This window comes from Squalius cephalus (genome assembly GCF_949319135.1).
Source record: "Squalius cephalus genome assembly, chromosome: 3".
NCBI classification, from domain to species: domain Eukaryota; kingdom Metazoa; phylum Chordata; class Actinopteri; order Cypriniformes; family Leuciscidae; genus Squalius; species Squalius cephalus.
In genome coordinates this window covers 26,469,371-26,485,105 of record NC_137124.1, presented here as the reverse complement: position 1 = coordinate 26,485,105, position 15,735 = coordinate 26,469,371, and the positions used below count along the sequence as shown (strand labels likewise).

Below are 15,735 nucleotides of genomic sequence, written 5' to 3'. Positions count from 1 at the left end.
AGAGCATTGAAGATGGGTCGAGGCTGGGTCTTCCAACATGACAATGACCCGAAGCACACAGCCAGGATAACCAAGGAGTGGCTCTGTAAGAAGCATATCAAGGTTCTGGCGTGGCCTAGCCAGTCTCCAAACCTAAACCCAATAGAGAATCTTTGGAGGGAGCTCAAACTCCGTGTTTCTCAGCGACAGCCCAGAAACCTGACTGATCTAGAGAAGATCTGTGTGGAGGAGTGGGCCAAAATCCCTCCTGCAGTGTGTGCAAACCTGGTGAAAAACTACAGGAAACGTTTGACCTCTGTAATTGCAAACAAAGGCTACTGTACCAAATATTAACATTGATTTTCTCAGGTGTTCAAATGCTTATTTGCAGCTGTATCATACAAATAAATAGTTAAAAAATCATACATTGTGATTTCTGCATTTTTTTTTTTTAGATTATGTCTCTCACAGTGGACATACACCTACGATGACAATTTCAGACCCCTCCATGATTTCTAAGTGGGAGAACTTGCAAAATAGCAGGGTGTTCAAATACTTATTTTCCTCACTGTATATATATATACAGTGCCTTGCGAAAGTATTCGGCCCCCTTGAACTTTTCGACCTTTTGCCACATTTCAGGCTTCAAACATAAAGATATAAAACTAATTTTTTGTGAAGAATCAACAACAAGTGGGACACAATCATGAAGTGGAACGAAATTTATTGGATATTTCAAACTTTTTTAACAAATAAAAAACTGAAAAATTGGGCGTGCAAAATTATTCAGCCCCCTTAAGTTACAGTTTGTTCCGATTGCTAAACAACAGTGAGCACAACTGGAGCTACATGTGCAAAACTCTAACTACAGTCTGCACTGCCAACAGTCACCTGAGCTAAACAGTTCACATCACCTGCAAAACTCATTCCAAGCAACACAACTCTTAACACATGGCTCAAAACAGGCTGAGTGCAGCCAAACACTATGCACAACCCTCACTGAGATAACACACACTGTCACTCAGAACACACTGAGAGTAAAAACACTAGCATCAAACACCAATACAGAAAATACAAACTTTTCATCTTTACAGTTTGAACAATTTCAGTGACTTCATACAAAGTAATATTTTCTTCAAAGAAAAGAGTGACATTCTTTCACATGATTTATTTAAATTTTTAGAACATAACAATTCTTTAAGGTAAATGAAAATTAGCAGTTTGCTTCAATAGTCTGTAGTAATTTATGGAATTACAGTAATGAGAAAAAAAAGGTAGAAACTAAAAGTACATACTGTAATTTGAACAAATAATCAAATAAACAAGACACCTGCTTAGCCTTTCAGCTGAAAGTGCAATCAGCAGTGTTTGAAAGGCACAAGGCTGAAATCTATTCTGTTTTGAATGTGTGGTTCACAGTTTTGACAGCAGTGTGTTAGCATTTGAACAAAGTGCTGTAAATCCACAGTGTTGTGCAGGTTGTGGTTAAAGTCATGGAATAAGTGTGTAGAGTTTTGAAAACTGTGTTCAAGCAATGAAAAACGAACTAGAGTTTGGTCCACATGAACTGCTGCTGTGCAGACTGTAGTTAGAGTTTTGCACATGTGACTCCAGTTGTGCCCACTGTCGTTTAGCAATCGAAAAAAACTGTAATACTTTGTAGCGCCACCTTTTGCTGCGATTACAGCTGTAAGTCGCTTGGGGTATGTCTCTATCAGTTTTGCACATCGAGTGAGGTTGGATGGAGAGCGTTTGTGAACAGCAGTTTTCAGTTCTTTCCACAGATTCTCGATTGGATTCAGGTCTGGACTTTGACTTGGCCATTCTAACACCTGGATATGTTTATTTGTGAACCATTCCATTGTAGATTTTGCTTTATGTTTTGGATCATTGTCTTGTTGGAAGACAAATCTCCGTCCCAGTCTCAGGTCTTTTGCAGACTCCATCAGGTTTTCTTCCAGAATGGTCCTGTATTTGGCTCCATCCATCTTCCCATCAATTTTAACCATCTTCCCTGTCCCTGCTGAAGAAAAGCAGGCCCAAACCATGATGCTGCCACCACCATGTTTGACAGTGGGGATGGTGTGTTCAGGGTGATGAGCTGTGTTGCTTTTACGCCAAACATAACGTTTTGCATTGTTGCCAAAAAGGTCGATTTTGGTTTCATCTGACCAGAGCACCTTCTTCCACATGTTTGGTGTGTCTCCCAGGTGGCTTGTGGCAAACTTTAAATGACACTTTTTATGGATATCTTTAAGAAATGGCTTTCTTCTTGCCACTCTTCCATAAAGGCCAGATTTGTGCAGTATACGACTGATTGTTGTCCTATGGACAGAGTCTCCCACCTCAGCTGTAGATCTCTGCAGTTCATCCAGAGTGATCATGAGCCTCTTGGCTGCATCTCTGATCAGTCTTCTCCTTGTATGAGCTGAAAGTTTAGAGGGACGGCCGGGTCTTGGTAGATTTGCAGTGGTCTGATACTCCTTCCATTTCAATATTATCGCTTGCACAGTGCTCCTTGGGATGTTTAAAGCTTGGGAAATCTTTCTGTATCCAAATCCGGCTTTAAACTTCTCCACAACAGTATCTCGGACCTGCCTGGTGTGTTCCTTGTTCTTCATGATGCTCTCTGTGCTTTAAACGGACCTCTGAGACTATCACAGAGCAGGTGCATTTATACGGAGACTTGATTACACACAGGTGGATTCTATTTATCATCATTAGTCATTTAGGTCAACATTGGATCATTCAGAGATCCTCACTGAACTTCTGGAGAGAGTTTGCTGCACTGAAAGTAAAGGGGCTAAATAATTTTGCACGCCCAATTTTTCAGTTTTTTATTTGTTAAAAAAGTTTGAAATATCCAATAAATTTCGTTCCACTTCATGATTGTGTCCCACTTGTTGTTGATTCTTCACAAAAAAAATACAGTTTTATATCTTTATGTTTGAAGCCTGAAATGTGGCAAAAGGTCGAAAAGTTCAAGGGGGCCAAATACTTTCGCAAGGCACTGTATATACACATACAGTCATTGGGCCCTATCTTGCATCCAGCGCAATTGACTTTGTACACCGACGCATGTATCATTCCTATTTTGCACCCGCGCACAGCGGACTTTTCCATCCACAGACGCACGTCGGTAAACTAGGAAATACACTTGCACTCCCCGGGGCGGTTCAGCGCAAAGAGGAGGCGTGTTCCGGCGCAAACGTTCCCTGGTGCTATTTTGCAGGTTTAGAAAACAATTCCGCCACTGATCAGGAAAAACCTAGTCTAAAGTCAGTGGCGCGTTGCGCATGTTATTCAAATGCTATTTTAAGGGCGCATGCTTGGCCATAATCAATGTAGCGTGTGCACTTTGATTCTCTCATCTACACAGGAGCAGCAGTTTTAATTTTTGCAAATCATACATTATTACAATAGATAGATAGATAGATAGATAGATAGACAATTTATTATAAAAGCATACATCTAGCTTACACATTTACCCAAATTATCATACGCCTGTTTAACCGAAGTTAATTTGGGTGGGTTTCTCCATCCCCAATGTATCTTATCTCTCTTTTACGGCCGTGACGAGAGCGTTGCTCTCCTCGGCTGTGAACCGCTCCTGGTGTGCGCCTGGCAAATCCGACCATGGAAAAAGCGCGTCTGCTCTTAAAGGGAATGTGAGATGTCGCTCTGATTGGTTTATTTCACGTTACGCCCAAACCACACCTATGAATAATGGGTGACCATTATCTGCTACTTCAGACCAACCCATTTTAGATTTGCGTCGGGCGCAAGAGTCATTTATCCCGCCGGTATAATAGCAACTGCACCCAAGACCCGCCCACAAAGTTACTTGAGTTTTGCGCTTGATACTTGCGTTTCAGATCGTTAAAATAGGGCTCTCTATTAGGGATGCACCGATCCGATACTCAGTATCGGAATCGGCTCCGATACTGCCATTTTTGGCGGATCGGGTATCGGTCAGACAAGGCCGATCCAAATCCGATATTGTGCGTATACTATTCAGTGTTATTGTTAAGCCCCACAAACATTATAAAGCACCATAAGTTTTCGTGCACAATATTTTAAGTGTTCTGAAGCCATTATATAGTATAATGTGAGATATAAATTAATATTTAAGTGTTAAATTCAAGATCACGTAAACGTTTCCCTCAGCTGCGGCTGTCAATCATTCTTCATTCAGCACTCAAACAGCGCGTCGCGTCCGGTTATGACAGAACACACGATGAAACTCTCTCCAAGATGATTCAATGTTACTATTATTATACTTGATCTGTAGATAAAGGTCTATGGTTTCACATAAAACAACTTTATCTTGCTGGAATTTATTGCTGTACCTTAATCATGTTACTTTCTACCGGGTGTCTGTTAGATCACAACACTGGAGTAAAGTCAGGTACTATTTGTTCTTCACGCGCACAGTAACTGAAATTTAAAAGAAAATGCTGAATAGACTATTGCATAGATAGATACTGTATAATACACCATGCATCACATGTATTTTCTTTGTGCTTTAAACTTTTCAATGCGGACTCGACGCGCTGCGCGCTGTGATTCATGTTGCTTCAAGCGCATCATTCTGCGCTCGGGATGCGCATAAGCGATTTGTGCCGCACTGTATTGGAGCCTTTCATATCATAATACAGTGACGAAATGAAAGATTATTAATAGCCGTTCTTGTCCTGTCCTATCTATTATGTTGCTACCTTATTAAACAGCTGTGCTATACATTTACAATAATTGCTATTTTTATCTTGTTTTTCATGAATGTATTTTACAACAATACAAAGAGCAATGAGTAAAGTTTGACCAGATTTAGTGTTACACTTGTCTCTAATTTGTTCTCCACTAAACATTTTTTTCACAAAATGTTCAGATTTTATACAATTAATTGTGCACTCGTGATTTTTCTAGACTAAATTTTATTGCTGAATTATCCACTAATCTAGTTTATAATAGCATTTATGTCAGATTATGATCATATATTTTTTGTTGGTGTTTTTCTTTTTTTTCAGTTCTTATCAGTTTAACACAGAGTAATAGAAATTCTACTTGATTAAAAAAAACTGCGCTGGTATCGGTACGGATCGGTATCGGCCGATACTCAGAATTTTTGGTATCGGATCGGATCGGTTCTGAAAAAATGGTATCGTTGCATCCCTACTCTCTATATCATATTATTCTATTGGGCTGTTGAATCCTTGGTTCTGGAAAAGAGGGATGGAAAAGAGAATGAAAATATGAAAATAAGAGAGGGAAAAACAGCACTTCAGGAGAGATGTAAGGACTGTCCTTCTGTTCATCTGTGATAAAACCAGCCAGTGGTGAAGAAAATAATCTAATCCATGCAATATCACAGCTCAGTGGACTGCACAGTGATTTTAAAACTGATAACAGTCCACAAACAATCACAGCACAGGCTGACAGGCATTCAGTTGCAGAAGAAAGATAGAAATACTTGCATTCATTTTCTTATTTACAATGCAGAGGTCACACACACACAGTTCCCTTCCCGACTGCTAGAGTGTTACATTGCGTCTACACTGTAAGTGAGCAGTGAAACTTGACACAACATAATAACAATGCAATGCTCAGTGTTAAAAGCTTTGCCCATAACAATGGGAGCAATTTTGTTTTGCCACACCACTTGCTGCTAGTGAAAAATGCTTTACAGAATATTCACATGCATTCTCATAAATCAATGGCATACATGAGCAGCTTTAATGTGGCAGTAAATTATACTGTATAGCCAGAGCCAGACAGAAACCATGTGTGCATAACTTCTAAAGGTCCTTGCACAATTCTCGTCCGAAATTTTTGCACGTTAAACAATATATACGACCTCACGTTGTGTCAATCACGTTTACACACTGCCTCCGAAATTTCCGTCATAAAAAAATTGGATCGGGTTAGATTTTCTGAATTGTTCGCATCGGTAGCAAGCATTTTGAGAGGTGTTTTGACAATTCAGAGCAACTGAATGACGAATATATGGAAATTTCGGACTCAGTGTGCAAGGACCTTAAGTTCAGAAAGCTGCACACATTTATGCCAGTTATTCACAAAGTTCTAGACATCCTCTTGTCCACTGTGTAAATGTTTATAAATTGTATCTGCTTATTCATTCTGCTGCCAATAACCACACAGCACTCTATGCTCACATTTTTTTGTGTATAGCTCATACATCATAGGCACTATCTGCATTTGTACAGCATAAAATTCACCTTTATAGCTGAAAAACAACAATTTTGAACTGTTTTGTCCATCGCCGCAGAAATAAACAGGGAGTGGATCTCACTCAAGGGAAATAAGAAAAATATAGACTAACACTTTCATTCAGTGCCGTCCAATTACTCCATCCACAACGATACAGGCAGCATCTGAACTGAAGAGCAGTTAAAAGAGAGGGAGAAACATTCACTCTACAACTAAAATAACACTCCATTTGAAATGTTAATTATAGACCTGCTGAGTGTGGGGGGCTTGTGTGTGTCTGGATTGACCTCTTATTGGATATGTCAAATGGGCAAGGTCCTTAAATTAGGATTTGTGTGTGTGTCAGCATTTTCTCTGTCTTAGACACTCTGTCCCTGTGTTGAATGTTTTATAAGTGTGTTAAGGCAAAGCCATCAATGCTAAAACTAACTCCTGGCCCTCAACCTTGGTGTATGTCTGCTTTTTTTGTTTGTGCCCCATGACTTCAAAATTTTTAAGATATTTTAGAGGTGTATAACTAGAAAAATGTATATTCATTATACAAATGCCCATGGAGTTATAAAACTGTATTAATTTACATGACTTTTCCAGGTCAATAAATCACATTTTTAAAATTAAGCTGCCTTAATAAAAACTCATGTTTTTCAAACAGTGGGATCTCTGATTCTTCAAAGAAAAAAACAGTTGTTGAGGAAGTTAATTAAAATAAGAAATATTATTAATATGTTTAGTTGCTTTGGCTTATTTTAATGCTTATTTTGTCTTGTGTTTAAACCAATTTAAGCCATCTTGAGGCCTCTTTGGATGTTTCCTGAAGCCCCCTGGTTGAGACTCAACTCTAATTTCTATCCAGAATCTGAAGCTCATTTTAAGGACACAACGCCTTTCAATTGCAGGCCTCACCTTTACTTTTTCCTGCAGCTTTCCCAGACTGACAGTGCTTTCTATGATGCGTGTGAGGACGCCCTCCTTGTCTTTCTCTAGAGATGAAGCCTGAGGATGAAGAGAGGGAACAGGAAGGGTTACACAGCTACAGGGAGGCAGACAGAGGAAGAGGAGGGACATTGAAGACAGACATCATTGAAGAGAAGTTTCAGGGGCAAAAGCCGGGAAAAAGAGAGAGTGAGAGAGAGAGAGAGAGAGAGAGAGAGGTGCCAGTTACTTAGATAAAAGTGTGAAAATAGCAAAGCAAGAGCAGCAGAGCAAATCTTTAAAAGTTTGACTAGACTTATGGGTAATAACATTCTGTTGAGTTCAAACATTTCCCCCGAGCAGCAGTGAGGCTCACTGTCTGTAAAAAGAGGAGTATAAAACTTTCACTATCCCTTAGCTTGAGGCTCTGCCTTAAACACAAAAACTGCTGTGGAAAGATTCGACAGAGGGTTTGAATGTAAACTCCTAAGGCGGATGAATCAGGAAATACGGTGTGTCCTTGGCTAAAGCATGCTTTGTATGTTAACAAACTACGAGAAGTAGTGTATTTGTGACGTGGGATAGTGTGAACTGGTGGAACTGGGTCACACTTAATTCACACTAGCATGCTTTTCCTTCCTGATCTACTGTCTGTTACTACATCCTGTCATGTATACAGTCATTAAAGTCATCTTGAAATCATAATTTACCTTATTTACTTTGTTAGCACACATTACTAGTCTTGAGGTAAACAATTAGTCTATGCAAGTTAATACACAGAAAAAAAAAAATCTTTAATCAAAATGTGAAAATTTGCTTCCGCTATGGCGGTTGGAATGGCGTTTCTTTTCTGATGACGTCAGTTTGACGGTTTGGGTAACCACTCCCCTCCAACCGACAGTCTGCGAGAGTGAGGGATGGAGAGGAGGTGCGCTAAAGTAAAACCCTGCCCTCTATTCAATATTCTGTTTCACTTGGAAATACCTCACAACACTGAAGTAAAGTCAGTTACAACATCCGATTCACTAGGACTTTAAGTCCCTTTTTATTGGTAGAGGAGCAATAACCTTCGTCTAGGGAAGCATGACATATCAACCACGTATCGATATCGGTCGATAAATGGTCATTTTTAATGTTATCGTTATCGATCCGATAAGAAAATTAGGCCGATATATCAAAGCCGGCAGATAATTTACCTCAGTTGAGAGATACACGCTGTTTGCCATGATGGTTTTGAATGATTGGAATTACTTCAAAAAGGAAGATACAGTTAAGTGCAGCATGTGCAACACAAATCTGTCACATAGGCTTCATTACATTATAATAAGAACACGACTATAAAGGAATATTGTGAATTTTTGTTCGCCAGTGTTTCAGCGCGACGAGCGCGTTGTGGCGGAAAGCTATGGATTTAAGCCGTCTATGGATTTAAGCCTTCATGACAAGCACAGTCAAGTTCGCTTGAGCATTCGCAGCATTTTGTGCCATTGTAAGATGTAATATGTTTATTTTGTGTAATCTAATCTAATATAGGATGCGTGTGGTTGAGTTAATGAATGATGCAGTAAAGCGCTTAATTGTACCGATGATAATTTTTTATCTTTAGCGTGCGCAGCTCAAACAGCAATGCATATTTATAACTATAACTGGGACTGTCATATATAGGCTACATGCCATTAAAATGAGAACACTATTGTAATAATACGTTGTGAATTCTCTGGGTTTAGTTGCCGTGTTTCAGCGCGTCGATGTGGGAATAGCGCGTCGATGTGGGAATAGCGCGTCGATGTGGGAATAGCGCGTCCAGAACAGGGGTTACACGTTCTAACCAGCACAGTCAAGTTCGATTATGCATTCACGTCATTCTGTATAGATATAAGTCGTAATATTAAGTTTAAGTAGGCTAATATAAATATCTGATTAATTTTTTTTCACCGCTAGGGGTCGCTAACCTCTTACAATAACAAAGGCGTTTGTTGATGACGCATAAGCGGGATTATGGAACTTGCCGTCATGCCGAAGGATCTAATAATGTTTATGGATGAGTGAATATATTGATGTATTCAATACAAGATACAACTTTGGATCTTAAAAATGTCTTATAAAATGTTGAGCTTAACATTAACTAAGAATTATAAATGCTGTTAGAAGTATTGTTCATTAATTGTTGGTTCATGTTTTACTAATGCTAACAAAATGAAACCTTATTATAAAGTGTTACCATTTTTAATAAAAAGAAAGTTGGCCACTGAGTGTAAAATTAATTAAAAAAGTTAAGGAATCTTACACTGGTTCAAACTAGGCTACTATATTGTATATGTTTGATTTATGTTGAAGTGTTTGGGACATGGCTTTTAAATGGTGAGCCTTTTGTTTATGTATACAGGCTATCAAAGTATATCAAAATTTGAATTTAGATTTATCGGCCAATATATCGGTTATCGGCTTTCAAATGTAAAGAATTATCGGTATCGGTAAAAATTTTCATATGTTTGAAATTTCCTAAAGCATTATTCCCTACCTCCTTCTGAATTACTAGAACAGTAATTATTCTAATATTTTTTCATTTATTTAACAATAAAAATTATACTTATAAATTATACGAACAGTCCTTGTGGATGCCAATTTTCAACTGGTACATTTATGAAAAACACAAGTGTAACCTCTGTGACCGTCTTATGAATCATTTTCTCTCCTCAGCAATGTTGATGATTCTCAAAAAGCAACACTTTTCAGCCATATTTAACGACTATCATACACAATCTTTCGCTACAATTCCTAAGATGTCAAGACTGGTGAAGAAATTCTCTGTTTGACTAAGCTGCTGCTGGAGAGCACAGATCAGAACAAACAAGAACCAGAGATCAAAACATATGGTGATGTAAATAGATAGCAGCTCACACAGCATGTGTGTGAGTTTCTGTAGAAGTACCATGTGCATGAGCTGGTCTCTTTCATGACTGGTTTTCTCTGCCAGTGTGACGATATTGGCAAGGTACTGATGAGCGATGAGCTCTTTCTCTAAAGAGTCTTCAACCTGTTGCTTCAGGACACTTGTACGTCTCTGAGCCTTCCTAAGGAGGGAGAGAGAGTAAGAGGATGAGAAATCTGAATTAAAAACCTTAAACAAGTCAGCATTTATGCAAGTTTAAAATAAAAGGACAAAATGACTTTGACAAATATAAAAGAAAAACATTAGGACATCAAATTAAGAAGAGATATCAAAGATTCTGCTCTATTTCTAGGTCACTAATAAAATGTAAATAAATATTTTTTTAAATTATTTGTGTCAATGACCTTGTAAACACCTCGGTACAAAAGTTCTGGATTGTAGCTTGAGTACTGCGATTATTAAAGCTATAGTGCGACAACCAAATACTAATACATTCTGTAATTCATGATACTATTCTATTCCATGTTTCACTAGCATAGCATGTTCTGCTGATTTTTTTTATTTATTTTTTATTAAGGATGCATTAAATACATCAAAAGAGATTCATAATGTTACCAAATATTTCTAATTCTAAATAAATGCAGTTCTTTTGAACTTCTTTAAAAAATCCTGAAAAAGAAAATCACAGTTTCCACAAAAATATTAACCAGCATAACCATTTTCAACACTGACAATAATAATAAATGTTTCTTGAACAGCAGATCATCATATTAGAATGATTTCTGAAGACCGGAGTAATGGCTGCTGAAAATTAAATTTTACCCTCACAGGAATAATTACATTTGAAACATATTAAAATAAAAATAAAAACTGTTATTTTAAATTGGAACAATATTTTACAACATTAATGTTTAACTGCAGCCTTGGTGAGCATAAGATACTTCTTTAAAAACTTAAAAAATCTTACAGATCCCAAACTTTTGAACAGAAGTGTATAACCAAAATTAAAAATGTATGTTTCATGTCACCATTTAAATTTATTCCTCATCCTCACCTTTATAAGCTGCCAACTGAGTGGTCTAAATGTTTCAGCAAGCAGTTCCCCTGCATCAGATTTTATTGGTATTCGTTGTTTGCTTGATTTAGAGTTTCTTTCTCATCTCTCCTCTAACACAGCTGCTGCTATTACACTTCCTGTCTGTTCTCCTTCGGTTTCTGCAGCACCTCTGGCCAAAATAATCTGTCTCTGCTTCTATGGCCTATTACTCATCTGGATCTTCCTCCTCCCAGCTAAACATGCTCTTGAAGTCAGAAACATTAAATCTCAGAGACTACTAAGATGTAATGTTTCACAATATTTTCCTGAGCAGTTTTTTCACCAATACTGACAGACCCCATAAGACATTTCACCCATAAGGCCAGAGAGTGCATCTCATTCCAAATGCAGAGTTTTGGTATCAAATCATTGTTAGTTGATCTTAATCCATCCATCCAACATTAACCAGAATAAACACCCTGGCCCTGACTGAGCACACAAGGCTTTGAGAATATTGCAAAAACGAGTCTCTTCCATACACACTTCACCCACACATACACACCATAGAGAGAGTGAGAGAGACACGAACGCAAGAAAGAAATCTGCAGATATTAAAAATATCTTCTGCTTGTTTGCATTTGTATGTGCATGTGTCCACCTGTTAGCTTGCTGTGAAAGCTGTAGCTCTGTTTCCAAGTGTTTGATTTCTGTGTTAAGGTTGGTTTTGTCTAGCAGCAGAGTCTTTTTCTCCACCTCCAGCGCACTCACACGAGCCAGCAGCTCTTCAACCTCACAATTCTTCACCCTCTCATGATCCTGCAGCTGTCTGAAATGCAAACACATACGTGAAAAGCTTATAGAAAAAACAAAAATCAAGGTTAAAGCATGCAGTATATTCACCTTTACAAATGGAGTGCATTGTTATTCCAAGTTGCTTCAGTAATCTTTGTTTATGTTGTGCTTCCTGATATGGTCTCTAGCAATACACTGACACTTAAAGTTAATGAGGCTTCACTATTAGCAGTTATCCATTATTATTTATTATTCAAAAAAGTAAAAGGGAAATATTGTTATTTCAAAAGCACTTTTAATTTCTTTTCTTTATCTCTCAGATCTTCTTCAATTGTATATTCCTTCACGTTCTTTGACATCATCTTCTACAGATTTATTGACAGTTCCAAATTTCAAGTTGAGTTCGTTCAGGGCTTTTAGTTGTGGAGCGGCAAAATTAATTCTTTACACATTCGCCAGCTGGATTCTATTTCCCTCTTTAAAGCTCAGATTAAAACGTATCTGTTTAGAATAGCTTTTAGTGACTTGATTGTTTGATTTTTTTTTTATTGTATGTTTGATCAGTTTGTCTGTATTTTTGCATAGCTTTGTATTTTACTGGCTTGCTTTAATGCTGCACGGTGTCCTTGAGTGCCTTGAAAGGCACCTATAAATAAAAGCTATTATAATGTATTACTATTATTTAATGAAGAAAGATACCACTGGATGCCTTTAAAAGAACTTACTGTAAGGATATTGTATTGTATTCAAACACACATGTATGTTGTATGTCTACGGCAAGTGTGTGTGAATGAGTTTGTGTCCTTGTGTGTGATGTGTACATGTGTGACGTGCTATAGTATTTCCATTCATTCTATCTCTTCGTTTGTTACCTCACTCACACAGACAGTGTGTAGGGTAAGAATGTGTAGGAGGTTTCTTTCACAATTGTCTGCTTAAAGGTGCTCTAAGCGATGTCATGCGTTTTTTTAGGCCAAAACATTTTTGTCACAAATAGCAAACATCTCCTCACTATCCGCTAGCTGCCTGTCCCCTGAACACACTGAAAAACACCGCCGTCTCTTTAGACAGACCAGGCTCCACAAATGGCAAGAAAAACAAACTGGCCCAGCCTGGACCACGAAACATAACGAAGAGTGTTCCAGCCAATAACCGACAAGAATGATTTGGGGGTGGGGGTTGGGGGGTTAGTGTGCGTGCACATGAAGGGGGGTGTGGGGAGTGGAGGAGAGAGAAGCATGAAGAGGGAAGTTAGATAGAGGAGAGATGTCCTAAAAACGACTAACGTTAAAATTGTATATTCTTGAGAATTTTGATATGGCCGACACGAGATGTCCTAACAACGACTAACGTTAAAATTGTATATTCTTGAGAATTTTGATATGGACGACACACGACCAAAGAGACGACGTTCCGATAACAAATAACAAAGAATAGGGAAAAGGAGAAGGAATGCGCGAAGTCCAGAATTTACATCGGAAAAGCGTTCAAAAGGTGGCGAGAACTGAACTGTAAATTCAGTAATTTCACTTAAATAGCAATGAAAATACCTATTAATTGTCATTTAAGTGAAATTACTGAACTTAAATATCCGAGCTTGATAAAAATTTTAGAAGAAAATTTCAGATGGCACTTAGAGGCTTTTGCATCTGAACTCTTCATATACTTATACCAAAATGTATTTGAAAACATTTATTTTATGCTATTTATTTTTCAATAGGGACTACCTTCCTTCCCTCAATACTCAATACAGAAATCCTCTGCTGCAAACCCTCGCATACAGCAGATCAAGAATAGCAATGAATTACTCTCCTTGATACTTTTCTGTCTGTTGTTTTTATTCGAAGCTTTTGCCATCCAGTCTTATTTCATTAACATGAAATGCATGATTGGTACCTTTTAAGTTTGTCAGTCACAGCATTGTGCTCAGCCAAGCTCAGAGAGTGTTCTAGAGCCAAGCGCACTCGCTGAAACTCTGTCTTCAGGGCACGGTGTTCTTTACACTCCACCTCTAGCTCTTTTTCCAGAGCCTGTTTCTCTGACTCCAACAACATCACCTGTTTCGAGACCTTACACACTACACACAAACATAGAGGTGCTTTATATTTGAGTCTATATGAATAATACATGTGCAGTATATGCTGAATAAAGACAGGAACATGGTGAATAAGACACAGATTCATTATTAAGAAACATCACAAATGAGATCTCCTCAATATCTCAGAGATGTCAACAATGTCATAAATTGTTCTCACATTTACCAAGAAACCAAAGTCTGCTAACAAAAGTCAGAGATTTTAATAAGTATTAAATTTTCTGGGCTATGTAATTCACATTTATTTTATAACTCTGTACTCTTACAGTATGTCAACAACTGCCTATTTTGTATTTTGAATGGCTGTCAATGTTTGTATCATTCATTATCATTCAGTATCAAAAATTTTTCTAATAGTGATTGCAACGATATAGCTCCTCCATGGCATTATTGCTATGATTGTGATGTGGACTACCCTATTCCCACAGAATTAGAATGATTAATAAAACTTTATAGTTAGTTATCATTAAAGTTATCGTCCTTGGTGTGAATGGGCATTAACTCTAGGAGAATAGCAGAATCCACACTACAACTACAATGATAATGACACAGAGGAACAATATCGTTGGAATTATTTCAGTTTTTTTTTTTCCTTCTGCTTCAAAGCACTCACTGAGTTATGCTGACCTCAAACGTCATGGTTCGGTTGCATCAACGCTAATATAGTTATTATTATAGTTATTGTTCTTGATATAGACAGGCCTTAAGATCCACCCCAAACTCAATCCACTGGTTGAGCTGGTTGAGATGCTCAAACAAACAGCAATATTTTTATGTGTATACACATTTCAGGGGAAAATCAATCTATGAAAAGCTTATTTATCACTGCATACAAAGCTGGGTTGGGAGCTTCCATGTTTAAATTGATACTTAAGAAATACATTTCATCTCTGGAGCGGCAAAAAAGATAACTTTGCAATAAAATATTCTCCATTACATAAAAATATCATAGTAGTAACTGTATCTGAAATCCACAGCATTAATTCACAGCTGTTTTTGTTGTGTTAACAGCTTTGATTAGCAGTTGTTGTCATTTGAGACCACATCTGACTACACCACTCAAACTCAGACAAGGTATTTTTTATGACTCTTAGGAGACAAGAAAATAAACAGGGAAAAAAATCCAAGAGTATTAAGAGGAATGAGGAGTTTATAGGTGTACCATACCTTCCTGTGTATGTTTGCTGTGGGCTTCTTTAGCTTTGGTATGCTGTAGTTCCAATTGCTCCATCAACACTTGATTCTCCTCCAGCACCAAGCGAGCCTGCTCCTGCAGTTGCCTCCTACACACAGCGCACGCGCACACACACACACACACACACATCTGTGTGAGTGTTTGAATGAACAGTGAGGTTGGCAACAGGGACGAGAGCTCCGTCACTGACAAAGATGACTGTGAACAGCTGGCAATTAATACAGACAAAGACAAAAGCTAAAACCTTTCCAGGACATTCAAATTAATTAGTTAACACAAACACACGCACAAATTGTTCAGCTCAATGACAGGATTTAAATGCAGAAATTCAGAGAAAGCCAATAAGTATTGTTGAAAGAGTAGTGCAGTGCTGTGTTATCTTTTCGTTTTCATTTAGAAACAAAATTTCGTTTAACAATGCAGAAAAGACTGTTCTTCACATTCACAGTTACCAACCACACTTTGTAGGCTATTTGAATCAAGCTGAAATTTTACTGTATGTCTGACGTGCTGATGCAAACACTGCTCCCATGGCAACATAGACCTAAAACATGCTTTAAAAACAACCCATAACAACCTGAAGGAGAAAAAAAAGGGGAAGAATA

General features: G+C 37.9%; 1 protein-coding gene across 1 annotated transcript in view; it reads right to left on the bottom strand.

Annotated features, from left to right (window-relative positions):
- The window catches only part of cep89 (centrosomal protein 89), a 108,436-nt gene that overhangs the window by 65,122 nt on the left and 27,579 nt on the right, over positions 1 to 15,735 (bottom strand). The window contains exons 14-18 of the mRNA XM_079865813.1: positions 15,103 to 15,218; positions 13,737 to 13,917; positions 11,707 to 11,874; positions 10,052 to 10,193; positions 7,111 to 7,200 (exon numbers count right to left, since the gene is read on the bottom strand). Coding sequence (XP_079721939.1) covers positions 7,111 to 7,200; positions 10,052 to 10,193; positions 11,707 to 11,874; positions 13,737 to 13,917; positions 15,103 to 15,218 — 697 coding nt within the window. The remainder of the gene's footprint in view (positions 1 to 7,110; positions 7,201 to 10,051; positions 10,194 to 11,706; positions 11,875 to 13,736; positions 13,918 to 15,102; positions 15,219 to 15,735) is intronic.